General features: G+C 40.9%; 1 protein-coding gene across 1 annotated transcript; it reads left to right on the forward strand.

Annotated features, from left to right (window-relative positions):
- Nucleotides 1-16,832: 16,832 nt before the first annotated feature.
- On the forward strand, nt 16,833-17,987 carry LOC147614508 (protein JINGUBANG-like). The gene has a single exon (XM_086780549.1). The coding sequence runs from the start codon at nt 16,833-16,835 to the stop codon at nt 17,985-17,987; it is 1,155 nt and encodes a 384-aa protein (XP_086636675.1).
- Nucleotides 17,988-19,486: the final 1,499 nt, after the last annotated feature.

Here is a 19,486-nt window from a genome sequence, read left to right on the forward strand (position 1 = left end):
GTTGGTTATTGCCGCACCTATCTCAGTGGTATGAGGTGATCTAACAAAAGGACCTCTGAGAGGTAAGCCAAAAACGGGGTAAAGGCATATCTTCTGATGAGGAAGAAAACACGCCAGTAAGAAGACCTGCTCAGAAAACCCAAGATGTCTTGATCTCATGACACAGTAGTATCGGGGACCCAAACCCAAAGCTTCAATAACCATGGCCAAGCAGACATTGTTACAAAAGTGCTGCTGACCCCACGGTGTTACCCTAGTTATGTCTTGATAGGTCCGCCATTTGGTTTGAGCTACAGAAGTTCCTAGGTGAGGAAAAAGTGAGCGCTCATACAGTTCTATAAAATCTTTCTTCACAGACTCGCTTGCGTCTTGAAGGTGAGAAATCATCATGGATAAAACTAATTCCTATTGCCAAGCAATGAAGGAGATTAAGAAGAAGGAGATCGATGGAAGTAAGATTACTGTGAGCGATAAGTAAAAGTTACGACTTATATAAAGGAAGGAGTTAGCGTAACCTAGAAGCCAATGGTATCTTGCCACTGAAGTTTTACCATCTTTCCATGATTTGGGTTTGGCACATATTTCTATAGAAGGCATTAAGAACTTTGAGATGAGGAGATAAAAGAAGTTCATAGGTTAAGTCACTTACTTCCTTTGGTCCACAATATCTGGGGGATAACTACTTATACTCCCCTAGAGATAAAGAAATTCTTTTGGTCCATATTCAATTGAAGACTATAACTGCTTCTTTGATTTCTCTAATTGTCCTCTTCTTATCTGTATATTGTCTCTGTCAATCCTGGGTAGCGTTTATATCTTTATGAATTTCCTGCATCTGTTGCTCTAAGTCACCAAGCATTTGACTGGTCATCTTGACCCTAATCAATGGGTCGGACCTAGTTAATTGAGTTAAGCAATCTTGTCCGAGACGGATCCTGATTAGATTGGTATGAAAGAATTGGTCTCTGAATTTGGGTTCTAGACTTCCCTGTGCCCTTTCCATGGTAGGAGTCGGGTAGTCTTTTTAACTGATGACCAAAACCTTGGTATCCAAAACATCGGTTCTCACTTCTGAACTCATCGTTCTGAATCCTTAAAACAGGTGGGCTCCTGAGAAGGTATTCTGGGGAAAGTGTCTTCCCTTTTTAAACAGAATCTTTCTTTTATTTTAGAGAGGGAATAATTATAAGATCAGAAAGGGAGATTCTTACTCCTATATACCGCTAAGACTGGGGGAGGAATCTTACATTCTACCCCACTTAAAAGGTGCAAGGTGTCCTCATCTCGCAAGTAGAGGACAACTCTTTTCCTTAAAATCCAATTTATTCTGGGGTTCCTTATATTCCGGTCAGCCCAACAGAATATGGGGATAAATATCCCTTATATAGAACTCATCATTAAATAACAATTCATTCAGATCATATCATTCATATCTTTAATACGATAATGGTCCATTAGACCGAAAAATTTCCTTCTGAACATTCCTCCACGGGAATTTTAGTTAAGCAAGTTCTCAATTTGTCATCCCTTAACTTGATCTACCGTCTCAAGTATTAACAGTAGCAATTTGACAGCACAATCCACTAATCTCATAGTGATTTGCTGAATCATTTTCATCATTTATCATTACAGGGACTCATCCCAATCATCCACATTGTGGTTTCGCTCAGCTTATTACATTTCAACCCATTTTCAGGGATCATCATTTTTCAATCAGAATCCAAATCAATTCATCAGTTCCCAAACAGAATTAAAAATCATATCAACCACATTCGAAATCATCATCTGGATAGCATTAACGCTTATAATTTCAAGTCTTAGATTTACTCGTATATACTGTCAGTAAAGAGCTGCAATTATACTCTTGGTATATATGGGTAGTCATGATACTTGGAACTATAAGATAGATACCATCATGTCTAGGCCTCAAGCAAGTCAGGGTTCCATACAATTGCGGTACTTTCATCTAAAAACCCAATTACTAAATTATGAATTTTTCAGTTTGAATATCAAATTGTATGAATTATATCACACAATTACAACCTTTTTGTGTTTCTTGATAAATTTTTGACATATTTGGCTTCTCAGTTGATCTTTATTAGCCAATTGCTTTGATGATTGTATCCTGTGACGTCAAAATACTCTTCTAAGGCTTCCACCCATTTCTCCACAGCCTCGCCCAGGTTCTCCCCTTCTCCTTTGAAGGGTCCTGATTGAGTCCTATGAAAAGCCCTACGAACATCAAGGTCAAGCTCATCATCTTGAGAGACAGGGTCTGGCTGACGACCACGGTTTCCTCGTTTCATGATTCTGCCAAAATTTATATATTATTAAATTTTTATTTTGATATTATTCATGAGATCCTAAGACTTAAGAGTTCGGAAAACAATTTCTTATACAAGACAAGATCTTAATGGAGATCTATGACATATGTCCGATAACAAAAATTTTTTTTTCAGCAGAGCAGATCGTCCGCCATAAACAATCATTTATCCAACAAGAATTTTGTCACCAGAAAACGTTTCTTTATTTATATAAAAGTTGCAATATGTACATAGAGCAACTCGGCTCTGAGTTCAAAATCTCCTCGGAAGACATATAAGAGGACCGTACTGGGCCATAGTCATGCCCTGTTATATAAGTTCTCTAACTGCGAAGGGGGCTATTATTCTCTCCTTAGGGATAAATCGACTAAGGAGTCTATAAATTCGACATGAAAGTTTGAAATTTCGAGGCGTCGAATGATATAGAATGACACCACGCACCATTTTCAGCTTTAACAGGATCATAGTCAATGAGAGATTCTGCCACAGCATTGTACGGCGGTCGCAAGGGGCATGGACATATTGCCCTGCAAACCACTTATGTTGTATTCTCTCCGCTGGGGTAGGAAAATATAAATCCGCGAAATGGCGTGCGAGTCTTGCTCGGCTTGTTTGAGTTGAAGCGGAAGAGATGAGATGCTTGAAGGCAAATGCAATCATATCTTGAGACTGGGTGAGGTCGGGAATACCAGATAAATGGGGAACTTCCATCTATAAAAACAATTTCTTTGATTAAAATTTCTTCATTAAAGAAGCTTACGGAATGAAAATACATTATGAAAATGCTGTTTCTGAATTCTTATTACCAATTTCAGATAAGAATTAAATTATCTTTATTAGCTTTCAATTTCGCTCTGATACCAACTGTAAGATCCCAGTCTCCACCGCGCAACGGATTCGGGGTACTAGCAACGGAAGTAGCACATCGTGCGCGGGTAGGGGTCTCACACTCGGGGCCTCGCCCACGGATATCCGGACAAGAGACTAATCTGTCGGTTTGTCCAAAATCGAAACCAGAAAAACTTCCTTTACCCGAAAAGCACAGGCAATTCCACCAAGATAACTCTTTACTCTAACGTAGTCAAGATCATTACTGATCAAACTGATCTGACTGCACCTTTAACGGTACTTGGTCAAATCAAGGAAGAAACTTGCACTTGGATCATTGGGATCAACACTTTTTTCCCCATCAAGAGGCACAGTCGTTTATTCTTATCCATAGAACAATTTCTATCCGGGATTTACTTCATCTATCAACACCATATTGGGGAATATGGGAATTTTTCACAAGTTTGGGACACATGATCAAAAGCTTGGATTAACCATAACTTGAACACCACTAATCCAAAATGAGCGCTTTATAGCTCTTTAGATTCCATTTTTCAAGCGCTTTCCAATGATAGGTCATATGATAGGGTTTTGAGAAACTTACAAACATGTTATCCATGTCCCCTTTTTTAAGTATTTAAAAATGGGAATTGGGAAATTCCCAAATTCACTAATATGGTGTTTATCGTAATAATAGAAATTAAATCTCGATTTACGGATCCATCAGTCCAGCCTAACCCCATCCAATCCCATGGGTTAGCCAACCGCCCAACCACTGTAGTGATGGGATCCAATTAAGAATTTGGTTAGGTTTTGTGCCGGGTACCAAGGAAAAGAGTTCCAAGGCCCCCTAGCCGGAAGTTCATGCAAACATAAAACTAGTCACACCACTTACACACCCAATATGAAATTGCCTTTTTCTTAGCATCAACTAGCTTTAAAACAATCCTTTAATAAAACCATTATGTCACTGATGACAATCCTCAAAGTCTCTGGTTGAATCCTTATTTCCAGTCATTCTTTCATCGGTGTACTTATGGCATCATTGGCAACCAGAACGCTCACCACTTGTTCTCTCAAGGGCCTTTTCCATAGTTCTTAGCTCATAGTAACCGGCAATATATTCATATAATAGAATGGAATCTCCGTGGAAGATCAGCAAGATCAACCCACAAATCCATATAAAAGAGCCATGGACTCATCCGTTGAGGACCAGCAAGGTCAATCAACCAGATCCATGCCCGGTTTCAGAAAACAACTCTTACTCCTTGTTCCAATATCTTCCACGACGCACGTGTGGGTATCTTCGGTGACTGTTGAACTACAGATAGAATACCTAATAGTTACCTAATAGTTGCTTAGTCGGATATATGTATCTTTGCTCAGTCGGAATTCTACTCAGTCGGATTGTTGATCAGTCGGAGTTTGTTATGATCTGGTTAGTCGGATATCATCTGTTAGTGTCTTGTGACATTCTAGTTACAACCGTCTAAAACTGTCTGAAGTCGCCTATTTATAGGGGCTTTGTAGTCGTCTTTTAAGAGAAGAGAAGAAGGAGAAAGCAATGTATGATTCATCTTGATCAATCAAACATGGTATTTCAGTTCTGTTCTGTTATTCTCTATCTTGTTTAGCAAATCTCTGCTCAATCCGTGTTTTCTATGCTCTGTTTGTGTTTAGCCTGATGTGGGAATTGAAGTTAGTGTTACCTAATGGGAGTGTCTTTGCTGTGTCAGAAGTAGTTAGTTGTGTTGTGTTTGAGAACCCCAAACACATTGGCGATCCCGCTGGTCCCGTTCTGTTACGAGAAGGGAAATGAATGTCAGAGGGGGACAGAAGAGTAGGAAGGGTTTACTATACCAGGGCTCAGGCCCAAATTGGTAACCCTGACCCGTTTCATTATGCTGACGAGGGTGAAGATGATCAGGAACACCAAATCCCTGAAGAAATAGTTGTAGGCCAAGGGGGGGAAAGTTCAGTTGCACCAGAGAGGAGGCTAGTGGGGGGACTTCTAGGCGCCCTAATCCTGACAGGAAGGTCTGCAGGAGTTAGAAGGAGTCTTCAGTTCAACCCATTAAGGGGGGCTACCAGGCAAAGACCTAGGAAACCACCTCAGCCAAATCCGATGGCTCAACAACTACCCAACCCTAGGATGAAAGCAGCTAAATTCAGCGGAGGATCTAAGGAGGATGCTGATTGTCATGTAGCTCAGTTTGAGACAAAATGGGAAGCAAATGGGTATACTGTGTTGTACAATGATGCAGTTAAATTGCAGCAATTTGCAGCAACTCTAGAAGGGAAGGCCATGAGTTGGTTTAGCCAATATGGGATACCACACTTCCCAACATATGATGATCTTAGAACAGCCTTTTTACAGAGATTCAGGAGGGAAAAGACTCCAACAGACATTTTAAGAAAACTCCGAGACATCAGACAGAAGAAGATGCTTGTAGAGGACTATGCTCAGAAATTCAGAATTCTGGTTGAAAGGTTACAGGGAAATGAGAGACCCACCAATGAGATGCTGGCAGGTTATTTTCTGAAAGGATTGAGAAGTGGGCTGAAAAATGCAGTGGCTAGCATTGATATTGCAGGTGGAATTAATGATTTGGTAATTGCAGCAGCTAGAGTAGAGAAAAGACTTGGAAGCGGCAAGGGCAAACACACCAGAAAGAATGATTCGGATTCAGATGACCAGCCAGAGTCAGCATCAGATTCTGAGGAGGAGGATTCAGAAGCAGGATCCGACAGTGAGGAAGAAGAGGTGAAGACAAAGAAAAAGCACAAGACCAAAGCAAAGCAATCCAAAGAGGAGGATTTGGTAAGTAAATTGAGAAAGATAGGTTATTCTGTTGCAGCACCAAAAGAAAAGAAGTTCTGTGAAATTTGTGACAAGGATGGGCATACGACAGCTTTATGTTGGTATAATTCCAAGAACAGGGGTCAGACTACACCTTATGCAGGTAGAGGCAGGGGTGAGGTTGCAGCAAACCAGGCTGCTCCAACTAGGGGTAGAGGAGTATTTCAGAGAGCAAGATCTGATAGACTACCATGGAGGGAACAGGAAAACAATGAAGGAAGACAGGCAAGAGTCATGCCTTGTGTTTATTGTTCAGCACCAGATCATTGGATAGGGCCAGGATGTGCCTTATGGGTGAAACATAGAGAAGAAAGAGGTGTCCCAGTGATTAGGTACAATCAGAATAACCAGCAGGGGCAGCAGCAACAACAGAATCAACCAGCAGCTCAAGCAAATGTAATCATGATTCAATTAGAAGATGAACAGGTACAGGTAACGCAAGGTCCAAACATACAGGAGCAGCAAAGCAAAGAGCATACTGAGGATATTGAGGATATTGAGGTATTGGCTGTTACCAGGTCTAAACAGAAAGGACCAATTGATTGGAAGGAACAAAAAGGCATCAGGGACCAGGTACAAAGAAGAATTTTGAAGCATCAGGACAAGCAAGCAGAATCGGAGTTGGAGGATGAAGAAGAGTTAGTTCTGCATCAGTCAGAAAGCCATGTGCAGATGAAGGATGAAAGGGACAAAGATTGGTTTGAGGTACTCATAAATTCTCCCTTGCAATTGTCATTAGATCAGTTGTTAGCTTTGGTTCCAGCATTTAAGGAAAGATTGGTTAAAAGACTTCAGGATCAGCAGTCAGGAGATAATCCGACTTTGGTTCCGGCAGTTAATAGCATTGATCCAGCAGATGTTGACTTTGTGGTTCCTGTCATTAAGGTTGAGTACCAGGGCAGGGTGTTTGATGAAGTTCTTTTGGATGGAGGATCAGGGGTTAACATTCTCCCTGAAATTGTATACAAAGAAATGGGTGCAGCAAGTTTAGCCCCAGCACCATATCAGGTGAAAATGGCAGATCAAACCAGGGTGCAACCATTGGGAATTTTGAAGCAGCAGGAAATTGAAGTTGCAGGTATGGGATTCTTGGTAAATTTTGTGGTAATCAGAATGTCAGAATCACTATCACCTTATGAAATGTTACTGGGTAGGCCTTGGTTTAGAATGGCTAAAGTTAAACAGGATTGGGGATTGAATGTGGTGGTTCTGACCAAGGGGAAAAAGAAGATTACTGTAACCATGCAGGGTAAGAGAAATATGTCTCTTAAAGAAAAGCCATTGTTTGCACAGACAATTAATCTTGCTGAAGAAATAGAAGATGATGAGGAGGAACAGTTTTTAATGGCTAATCCAACAGTGGTGCCACTATTTGATGTTGATGTAGAAAGAATATTGCAGCTTGTGGAATATCAGAATCAGGAAGAGTCTGAGTTCTTGCCAGGTCAAGAGATTGAAGGGACAGTGTTCAGACAGTTGCTGGAACAGCAAACAGAGATTGCTACCAAGGAACAGATGGAACAAGAGCAAAAGGAGGCAGGAGAGATGGCTGTAAGGATTTATGACAAGAAGTATGGCACGTCCAGTCGGGTTAAAGAAGATGATCTTAAGGAACTGAATTTGGGTACAGATGCAGAACCAAGGATGGTGAAAGTAAGTGTGCAGGTGGAAGGACAATTTTTGGAGGATCTTTTGCAGTTGTTACAGGACTATATAGATGTCTTTGCTTGGGAGTATTCTCAGGTGAAGGGTATAGATCCTGCATTACATCAGCATCGGATTAATTTAAGAACAGATGCAGTTCCAGTGGTGCAGCAAAGGTATAGGATGAATCCGAATTTTGCATTGCAGGTGAAGGAAGAAATAGATAAGTTGTTGGCAGTCGGGTTCATTAAACCTGTGAGCCAGGTGACATGGTTATCTCCAATAATTGTGGTGCCTAAGAAAAATGGGAAGCTGAGAGTATGTGTTGATTACAGGAAACTCAATGCAGCAACCATAACAGATCCTTTTCCAATGCCATTTTGTGATGCAGTGTTAGATGCTGTAGCAGGTCATGAAATGTATAGCTTTCTGGATGGCTTTTCAGGTTACAATCAGATTAGTGTTGCTGAGGAGGATCAGCATAAAACTGCTTTCATCACTGAGTTTGGTGCATATGATTTTACTGTCATGAGTTTTGGTTTGAAAAATGGACCACCATCCTTCAATTATGTGGCACATAAGGTTTTTGAGCCACACTTACAAGACTTCATGAGAGTATTTGTTGATGATTTCTCTGTTTTTGGTAAGAAGGACTTACATTTGATGCATCTGAAGTTGTGTTTGGAGAGGTGTAGGCAGTTCAGACTGGCCTTGAACCCTTACAAGAGTGTGATTGCTGTGAAGAGTGGGATTTTGTTGGGTCATGTGATCTCACAGGAAGGCATGGCAATTGATGTGAAGAAGGTTGAGGCTATTCAAACAGCAAAGTCTCCTACTAATGTGAAGGAAGTAATGAGGTTTGTGGGTCAGATCAAATGGCATGCCAGGTACCTCAGATATTTAGCCAATATTTGTGCACCATTGACACATTTAACTAAGAAGGATGTGCCTTTTGTGTGGGCTGAGCCTCAAGAGAAGGCATTTCAATTGTTGAAGAAAATGGTAGCTGTTGCACCAGTTTTGCAGTCACCAGATTGGACTCTACCTTTCCATATTTTTGTTGATGCCTCAGATGTAGCAGTAGGGGCAATTCTGATGCAGGAGAGGGTGACAGGATGGTACAGGCCGGTATTTTATGCCAGTCGGATATTATCATCTGCAGAAAGGAATTATGCTGTGACTGAAAGAGAAGCTTTGGGTATGGTATATTCCTTGAATAAGTTCCGGCATTATTTGTTGGGGAACAGGGTAATATTTCATGTGGATCACCAAGCCCTGCTGTATCTGATTAAGAAGCCATTGTTGACAGGACGATTAGCCAGGTGGATGCTTTTGTTACAGGAGTTTGACTTTGTGATTGTCCATACTCCAGGAAAAGAGCATGCTATTGCTGATTACTTTAGCAGGTTGGAAACTGGAGAAGCACCAAGTGGTGTGGATGATGATCTACCAGATGCCCCATTGTTTGAAGTTCAGGCTGCTGAGTCGGATTCCTGGTATGATCAGTTTTTGACATTTTTAACTGAGGGATTTATGCCAGTAAAATTTACTCCAGATCAGAGAAGGAAGTTTGCTTTGAAGAGTAGACCATTCTTAGTGATTGCTGGAGCATTGTACAAAAAGGGAATTGACCAGGTGATAAGAAGATGTGTACCTGAGTATGAGCAGAAGGCAGTAATTCAGGAAGCACATTCAGGAACAGCAGGAGGACATTTCTCAGGGGATATTACAGGAAAGAAAATATTGCAGGCTGGTTTGTGGTGGCCTACAGTTTTGAAAGATGCCCATGAATATGCCAAGAGATGTGTGATTTGTCAAAAGCTTGGACAGCGAGATAATTCAGATAGAATATCAGATCATCCTATTTTGCCTTTGGAACCATTTCAGAAGTGGGGAATTGATTTTGTGGGACCTGTCAAACCAACAACTCAAAGAGGTAACATGTATATCCTTGTTGCTACTGATTATTGTACAAAATGGGCTGAGGCTGTAGCTCTGAAGGATAACAAGGCTGCAAGTGTTGCAAAGTTCTTGTATCACAATATCATGACCAGGTTTGGGTGTCCTGTAGAACTGGTAAGTGATAGGGGAACTCACTTTCTGAATGATGTAATTTCTGAACTAACAAGAACTCATATGATTATGCACAAAAAGTCTACAGCTTATCATCCCCAGGCGAATGGACAAGCTGAGAGTACCAACAAGACATTGGTGAGGATCCTAAAGAAGATTGTGCAGGATAACCAGAAAGATTGGGACTTGAAACTGGACTCTGCTTTGTGGTCTCATAGAACAGCTTTTAAAGTTACAACAGGGATGACACCATTCAGGTTGGTATATGGATTAGAAGCAGTTGTGCCTATGGAATTTGTGGTACCAAGTTTAAGAGTAACTGCTGAGAAAATGTCTCCAAGTTTGTCAGTGAAGTACAGAAGCAGGTATTTGATGCAGTTGGAAGAGGACAGATTAGTCAGTTCTTACATCACTGAGGTGATTCAAAGAAGAAGACAGGCTTGGGTGAGTATGAATGTCAAATTTAAGGTGTTTCAGGTTGGTGATTGGGTGATGGTGTACAATTCCAGGTTGGGACCTCATCCTGGTAAGCTAACACTGAGATACAAAGGGCCTTATCAAATTGTTGAAGATCTGGGACAAGGAACCTTTATTGTGGCTGATGTTTTTGGAACTAGGGTTGAGAAACCAATTAATGGGTTCAGGTTGAAAAAGTTTCAAGGAAAACCACCGCATTTGGATTGGGCAAGTTCAGCATTGATACAGGTGGAACAGGTGAAAATGGATCCAGAAGAAAGTCCGACGATACAGGGATATGGGTCTGCATCGGATTCGGACTCAGTCGGATTTTGCTGGGTCGGATCTCAGAGAGTCGGAGTTTTTGAAAATTTTAACAATTTTGCATGGTACCTTGATTTGAGTGGTGAGTGGACACTTAAGGAGAGTATCATTTTGAGGCAGCCAGAGTTTGATCGCACTTTTCGCGCGTACAAGCGTGTGCGAGGTCCTTTCTGTCCAGCGTCCATGCAAGACCACTCGCGCATTTTCTCTGCGTTTTCCTTGCACTCGCCTTTCACTATGCCGAAAGCTAAGAGCTCTGCAGGCATGCAACCACCAGCGGAGGACGAGCAGCGGGATGCTCTGAAGAAGAGGCTTCGTAGGAAGGGCGCAACGATGAGAGTTGATGTTAGCAGCTCTGAGGAAGAGGAGCGTGCGACTGAGGAAGAAGACGAGCTTCCTACACCGTTGTCTACTGGCAAACTTACACAGTTGCTGATGGATCCCTACACCGATTTCAAAGTAGAGCTAGACAAGACAGCACCCGGGAATGCAACATGGTTGAAGCAAGTCGGTTTGAAGGAGTTTGCAGGCTTGCCATGGGATGACTGGAGGAATAACTTCTATGCTAAAAAATGTTTCGGATGCTGTGATCCCAAAATGTCTTGATGAAGCCTTGAAGAAGGAATTTGGTCCCAGAGAAGGGGGTAGACAGTATTATATGTTAAGGAATGTCAACTATGCTAGGAGGGAACAGCTCAAATGGTATCTTGAAAGAATGTGCTCTATTATAAAATTTGATTACATGTCGAAGGAAAATTATGCACCATTGTCTTGGGCAGAGAAAGGAGAGGAGGTTAGCTGGGCACATTGGTTATTTGACAAGATTCATGGAGAAATATTTGGGTCGGACAAGAGAAAGACACAATCAAATAGCAGGTTGAGTGCTTATTTAGCTGCAATGTTTCAGTATGCACAGAAAGTGGAAGTGGGAGAGATTATGTTGCCAGATAAAGAAAAATACAGCAAAGTAGAGAAAGAGCAGCAATCTGAGAAGGTTGTAGAACAGGGGTTGGAATGTGATGAGTTGGAGCCTGACAAGAAGGAGTTGTATCAAAGCATGCTTACAGTTGGGTACAGTCCGACAGAGGCCTTCAAGGTGATATATGGCGCTCAGAAAAAACCGTATGTTGAGGGTGTAGAAGTGCAGACTTTGATTGATGCATCAGGTTCACAAACACCCAAGATGCTGGGGAAGAGTTTTACACTGTCCAAGAAGAGGAAACTTGAATTGGGGGGAAGCAAGTTAGTTGCAAAACTTGAGTTTGGAGAACAGGTGGTGAATCAAACAGGGTTTGTGGTGAAGGATGTGAGTAATGCTCAGCAGTATCTGAAGGCACTTCAGTATTTCATAGAGAGTCAGCAGGAAAAGATTGAGCAGCAGCATCTTGTGAATGAGATAGTAACTTCAGAGGATTACCAGGATAAAAGTGCACAGATGAAGCAGCTTGAGGAGGAATTGAAGCAGACAAAGGTGACGCATATTGCTGAAAAAGCTCAGTTATTGGAACAACATGCATTGGAGATAGCTAAGGTTAAGATGTCTTTAGGAATCTTCAAGGAATGGATAGCAAAAATGGATGATAGGGTTACATCCGAGTTGGACAAATTGGCTAAAGATAATGCAGAAATGAAGGTTAATAATGAAATAATGCAATTGAGACTTCAGCCTTTACAGGTGCTGGAAAAACAGATGTTGATGAATGAAGAGTTGGATGTAAATGGAGTGCTGATGGCACAAGGGGATGTACAGATTTTGAAGCAACAAATGCATAGCACTATGCAGGATTCTTGGGGAATGATCAAGGAGAGGATGTCTACAATGATAAATTATCCCTATGATGTTATGAAAACAGGGTTTGTAACTCAGCATGAGGCAAGATTGGTAGAAGAGGTTGGACGGTTGAAGAAAGAACGTGAGTACTGGATTCAGCAGGTACAGGAACTGAAAGAGATGCAGAGTGTGAAGATTCAGAGTGATAGGACTGTGGAGGAAATGTTTCAGGACCTAGAAGTTCAGGTGGAAGTACCTATTATAAATTTGAGTGTGCAAACAGCAAGTCAGAGTGAGCAGCCAGTGGAGACTTCAGTGGAAGATAAATCAGCAGAGATGACTGAAGTTTTGAAGGAGGTTCCAGTTGTTGAAGGGATGCAGGCTGAGCAGCAAAGTGCTGTAGTACCTGACATTTGAAGAAGCAGCATCAAATTTTGTCATGTGGCCGGTCTTTTCTGATCAAGGGATTGTGAATTCAAGTCCGATTTCCTTGAAATCAACCACCGGGCTGTGCCATGTGTTGAACTACAGATAGAATACCTAATAGTTACCTAATAGTTGCTTAGTCGGATATATGTATCTTTGCTCAGTCGGAATTCTACTCAGTCGGATTGTTGATCAGTCGGAGTTTGTTATGATCTGGTTAGTCGGATATCATCTGTTAGTGTCTTGTGACATTCTAGTTACAACCGTCTAAAACTGTCTGAAGTCGCCTATTTATAGGGGCTTTGTAGTCGTCTTTTAAGAGAAGAGAAGAAGGAGAAAGCAATGTATGATTCATCTTGATCAATCAAACATGGTATTTCAGTTCTGTTCTGTTATTCTCTATCTTGTTTAGCAAATCTCTACTCAATCCGTGTTTTCTATGCTCTGTTTGTGTTTAGCCTGATGTGGGAATTGAAGTTAGTGTTACCTAATGGGAGTGTCTTTGCTGTGTCAGAAGTAGTTAGTTGTGTTGTGTTTGAGAACCCCAAACAGTGACCCAGAGCCTGAGCACCGTATGGTCAGCACCCTCTAGGATCCTTCGCAGGTGACCTAGCGCTTCACTCATAGGCCGCTTCCTTGGTCCCTCATCCACCGTACCGGAAGCTCACCATTTAAATCGAACCGAGGCTGGTCAAGACCTCGATCGACCTTGCTACGCGAGACGTCCTCCATTGACTCTCCATCTCAGCAGTTGCAACTTCAACAGTTCGGTCTTCATGATCTTAATCCTCAAGACGGTCAAAATGCTTCTCCAGCATTCTTGACATAAAACAGTCATTTACAAACAGTCACAAAATACAGTTTCTATAACGAACTCTTGTCTTTCCATATTATCCACTCTCGGACCACATTACTTATTCCACATTCCATTCAATGTGTACTCGTTCTCATCCATTCACTCATATAGACTACACATTATCTTACATACACCTTCATATTCATTATTCTACATACATATCCATGTTCGTACGTCCACATCATATATCCAATTTCACATTCATACATATGCATCTACATGCATACATCCACATCCACATCCACATTCATACATCCATACCTCCATTTCCACATCCACACATCCACATTCATATTCATACATCCACATTCACATGCATACATCCATTTTCACATCCACATTCATACATCCACATTCACATACATACATCCACATCCGTATCTACATCCATACATCCACATCCACCTCTTCATTCACATTCACATTCACTTCCATACATCCACATCTACATACATACATCCATTTTCACATCCTCATTCATACATACACATCCACATACATATATACACATCCGTATCTACATCCGTACATCCACATCCACATCCACATTCACATTCATACATATACATCTACATGTATACATCCACATCACATTCATACAACCATATTACATCCATTCTCGTCCTAACACATCCCATATACATCTTAACACATCCTAACTCATCTTAACACATTCTATCACATCTCATACACATCTTATCACATCTTTTCACATCTCATACACCTCTTATTACGTCCTATCACTTCCCATACGCATCTTATCAAATCTTATTACATCTCATATACCTCTTATCACATCTTATCACATTTCATATCTTTTTTAAGAGAATTCTTATATTTGATATAAGATTTCTCTACACATTTATTTATGCATACATTTTATTTAAGGAGACTAACACTTTCAAAATAAAAATCAATCTTTTATGCATCTTCTTATGCATAAATTCAATTTGGTAGGAATTACACTTTTAGAATAAAAGAATTTCTCTTATGCATCTAAGTTATGCATAAAATCCATTTATGATGAAAATCACACTTAGTATAAAAAAGAATATCTTTTATGCATACCTCTATGCATAAAATTTAAATATAATAAAAGTAACACTTTTATAATAAAATAATCAACTTTTATGCATGCCTCTATGCATGAAATCCAAATATGATAAAAGTAACACTTTTATAATAAAATAATCAACTTTTATGCATACCTCTATGCATGAAATCCAAATATGATAAAAGTAACACTTTTATAATAAAATAATCAACTTTTATGCATACCTCTATGCATGAAATCCAAATATGATAAAAGTAACACTTTTATAATAAAATAATCAACTTTTATGCATACCTCTATGCATGAAATCCAAATATGATAAAAGTAACACTTTTATAATAAAATAATCATCTTTTATGCTTACATCTATGCATGAAATCCAATTATGCTAAAAGTAACACTTTTGTAATAAAATAATCATCTTTTATGCATGCCTCTATGCATGAAATTCAATTATGCTAAAAGTAACACTTTTGTAATAAAATAATCATCTTTTATGCATACCTCTGCATGAAATTCAAATATGATAAAAGTAACACTTTTACATCAAAATAATAATCTTTTATGCCAACCTTGAAGGTCAAAGTAAGAAGGGTGCATAATTCTTGTTTCGTGTGTTTGTGAGGCTACTTCATGCTTTGTAGTGAATCGTTGACAAAGAGATAGAGGAGATTGAGGTTGTGGTTGAGAGAATCTATCTCTCATCTCAGAGAGATTCTCACGTATATTGAAGAGATGAATCAGAGGGCTGCTTAGGATCCTCTATTTGTGTTGTGAAGTACAAGCTATTGATGCTCGTTTTTTTTACCATTTAAATTTTGATTTCTTTTATAAGAAAGGTGCTAGGTGTGCTAGGCCGACTCAAAGACTGCAGTTATTACTGGGAGAATCTCTCTCACACACCATTGAGGGATTCTTACATATTTTGAAGGTGGCTATGTAATCAATGCAGAACCATTTATGAGAAGAAGGAATTCCAAGCTATTGAATTGTGTCATTCAAAGAGATCTTTGTGTAGTTACCATCCCCTATTTGGTCCCTTATGTGCTGTGATTGTATCATGATTCTATTGTTAGTGCTAGGTCTTGAAATCAAACAAATCATATGTCTTGGTTTCCCATTCTTAGTGTGGTGTTGTCATATCACTATGATTATGAGTGGTTTATCTTATTGCCTGTACGTGATATGGTGCAAATCACTCAAATTGATTCCAACTTGCCCGAGGTCATTTTCCACATAGAAATCTGTGATGAGGAGGATAATATCTAAATCCATTCCTATTGTATAAATCTAGTCCTATAATCCATCTATGAAACAAAATCGTCCCTCTTAAATCACTCAGTATTGTAGTGTTTTGTGCATGTGTTGTGTCTTCAATACAATTGGGGTCTGGTTGAATCAAGTGATTGGTGTTTTAAATCTTATGAATGCACGATCGAGAGACAAGAGGCGTGCTATAGAGGATATTAGTTTTGTCCCAATTTTTATAACAACGTACATGAGTGTAAATGGATAAATGTGTGAATGGGGGCCCGATGTGCACAGGTAACTATGGGTACATGTGCAAGTGTGTGGGTGTGCATAGATGGTGCAAACACATGAATGAATGTGGGTGGGGTGTACATGAAGTAAATGTTTAAATGTTTGCACATATCTATAAATATGTGTGCACCATGTGCAAATGTGCACGTGTAAATGTGTGCAAATAGAAGTGCGAGTGTTTGTGCAAAAGTGGGTGCTGGTGCAAGTGTAAATGTGTGCTATAATCTTAGCCCACAAAGAGTAATGAAGGAGTATGCACACAGACACGTGTGAGTCACTACCATCCTGCACATGTAGATAAAGATAAGTTCACAAGAAGAATTAACAGTAAGATAATCAATGAAGTCAAAGGAAGGTCTAGCCATGTATACTCCATGTAAAGGTCAAAGGAAGGTCTAGTCAACATATCTAGAGATCCTATCCGTTCAGGAGAAAAAGGCTCCAATTTGATGATCATAAAATTGTCGAATTACACAGAATTAGGACCAACTTATTTGGCTGATTACGCATCAGGACGATTAGGCGTTGTTATATATATATATATATATATACCGTCGGTCCCCTCGGGCCAACACGATCGTATACTGTTCTGCCCCTATTTATTAACTTCAGTACTCAATGATTCGGAGCGTCACGACTAGAAACTGGATCAATATTGTAGCTCGAGCAGCGACATGGTGGAGGAGCCAGCGAAGTCCAGTCAAAGCAGCCTCCAAAATGCTCACTGCAGTTCATCTTCTTCTCATCAACAGTCGAGAGACTTGCTCCATGCAGCCACGTGTACGGGTGTGTCAACTCTCACTGGCCATCAGGGCCCCGTGTCGTCCATCCTCGCTGCCGAGCGCTGCATCGACATCCTCTCGTGGGAACAGCGGGAGCTGTTCCCATGCGGGCGATTTGGGTGCGGTCGTGGGCAAGGACGTTCGACCGTGAAAGCCCTGGTGGTAGCGGGAGACAGGATTTTCAGCGCCCATGGTGACCACAAGATCCGCGTGTGGAGACGGTCATCCACGAGTGCCGGCCCCGGCCACAAGCTCGTAGCTACACTACCCACTTTCATGGATCGCTTTATCAGTAGCTTCTATGAGGAGAACTATGTGGAGGTGCGCCGGAACCACAAGAAGCTCTGGATCCAACATGCTGACACAGTGTGCGCTCTGGCGATCGGAAAGCGTCACCAACTGTTGTACTCTGGGTCGTGGGACACGACGGTAAAGGTGTGGAGGCTATCCGACCTCAAGTGCGTGGAGTCCATTGACGCCCACCACGACGCCGTGAGTGCCCTCGTTGTGAGCGAGGAGGGATTCCTGTACACAGGCTGCGCTGATGGCACAATAAAGGTGTGGCGGAAACAGTTGAATGTCAAGAGGCACGATCGAATGGCTACTTTGAAAGCCCACGAGCCGTCTCTGAATGCTCTTGCGTTGACTGCGGACGGAGAGCTACTGTTCTCTGCGGGTTCAGACTGTGCAATCGCAGTGTGGAGAAAGCGCACAGGAGAACAACACATAAGTGTGCTGTGCTCGAAGTTGCAAGGGTGTCATCCGCTACCCATTCTGTGCCTCTGCACGACACGTGGCTTGCTGTTCAGCGGCTCTGGGGACAAGACCGTGCGGGCTTGGCGAATCAGTTACCAACAACAACGAGACGGTGTGATCCCAATGAGCTGTCAGCTGTCGTGCGTGGCCATCCTCAAAGGCCACAATGGACCCGTCCAGGCCATCTCGGTTGCAGCCAGCGTCGTGGATCGTCAGCTCGTGGACTACCTTGTTCACAGTGGAAGCGCCGACAAGAGTGTGAAGACGTGGAGACTATCCTGCCAGGTATAGATCATGATCATCACCAACCTGAGGGTGGCCGGGTTCATGATGCGATAGCCAACGACCGATCATCCTTTTGGGCTTTAGTGGTGGCTGCCAGTATGTGACAGCATACCGTAAGAGCATGCGCCCATGAATGTTTATGTTTGCCACCTTCACTCCTTCCTCGACGTAATGGCTAAATGGAGCTACCCTAATACACCTACATTACAGAGTAGGGTTCGGGAAAACATAGGCTCCGCTTCACCTAGAACTTGTTCAATTTCTTAAAAATAACTTCTCAAATTGGGGGAAGATCCTTAAAATTTTCAAGATTTTTGAGGCATATACCGAGCGAAAGAGTGAGCCTTATACTTTGTGTACGTCGCACATAGTGCTTCTCAACTTGATCACATGATTTTCACAACGATCAACTGTTAGCCATGATAATGATTTGGTACAATTCAACAAGCATGTAAAGTAGTTCTCCCGTTAAATATAGAAGAATTAAAGAAGCACCCAAAATTGAAAGCATGTGAAGTACTTCTCACGTTAAATATAGAAGAATTTAAAAAGCACCCAAAATTGAAACCAGCTTCGGCCCACTTTGGATTTCCAAATAATTACTTTACTATAATTTAAAAAGCATTCAGTAAATGGACTTGTGTGTTACACTTTCTTGATGAAAAACATGCTACCAAGATAGCCATGTCAAAAAAATATGTGGAGAAGGACTTGGCAACAATTGTTTTCTTCGGTTGAGTGATGAGTAGCTAGCATGCCATGTCATGATTTCTACAATCCCCTAACATTTAAACATGTGGTGGATGCAAGAAATGATAGGGAAGTGTCTCACACCTTTTGGGGAATTTTGTCTCCTTGCAAATTATCCCTATAGCGACTCTCTTCACATTGTAGACATCGTGTTGCATCTTTATTAGTCCCTCTTGATAGCATGCAATCATTAGAACATGCGTGTACTTTTGTTTAGTCCATACCTAGCATAGAGAGAATTTTATGACACCCATCTTGTGAGTCTAGTAATAGATTTTGAGAGGGAAGAATATTCTTGAGAAGCCTACAACATAACATAAGAAATCATATGTCAAAATATCTACAAGCAGAATATATAAAACATGATAAGGGTTTTTAAAATTTAAAGTTTTAAGGTAAATTGACATAAATAAATTTACAAAAGGGTTTATTTTAATCCTATTTGAAAAAAACTCCTAAGTCTAAAGAAAAGTAGGTCATCTTATTCATGAAAAAATCACAAGGAAGGGGTTTTTTTAATATCCCTTGAACGCACGTGGTACATAGAGTTTCTTAGTAGTACACCCGGCCCCAAGGGAGTGTGACGGACCAAATATGTTCATATTAAGACTTGGGTAGGACAAGTGAACGTTTTGAAGCATAAAGCATCCAACATATAGATAGGAAAGAAAACCATGAAGCACATGAAGCTGCTCAAAATGCAATTGTGTCTATGGTATATGCAACTAAGGTGGATGGACCTTTATATCAAGGAA

Source organism: Cibotium barometz, chromosome 42, assembly GCF_041138505.1.
Source record: "Cibotium barometz isolate CiBa-2024 chromosome 42, ASM4113850v1, whole genome shotgun sequence".
In the NCBI taxonomy this organism is placed as follows: Eukaryota; Viridiplantae; Streptophyta; class Polypodiopsida; order Cyatheales; family Cibotiaceae; genus Cibotium; species Cibotium barometz.

Coding starts and splice junctions, on each gene's coding strand:
- LOC147614508 (XM_086780549.1), top strand. CDS start 16,833: ATGGTGGAGGAGCCAGCGAAGTCCAGTCAAAGCAGCCTCCAAAATGCT.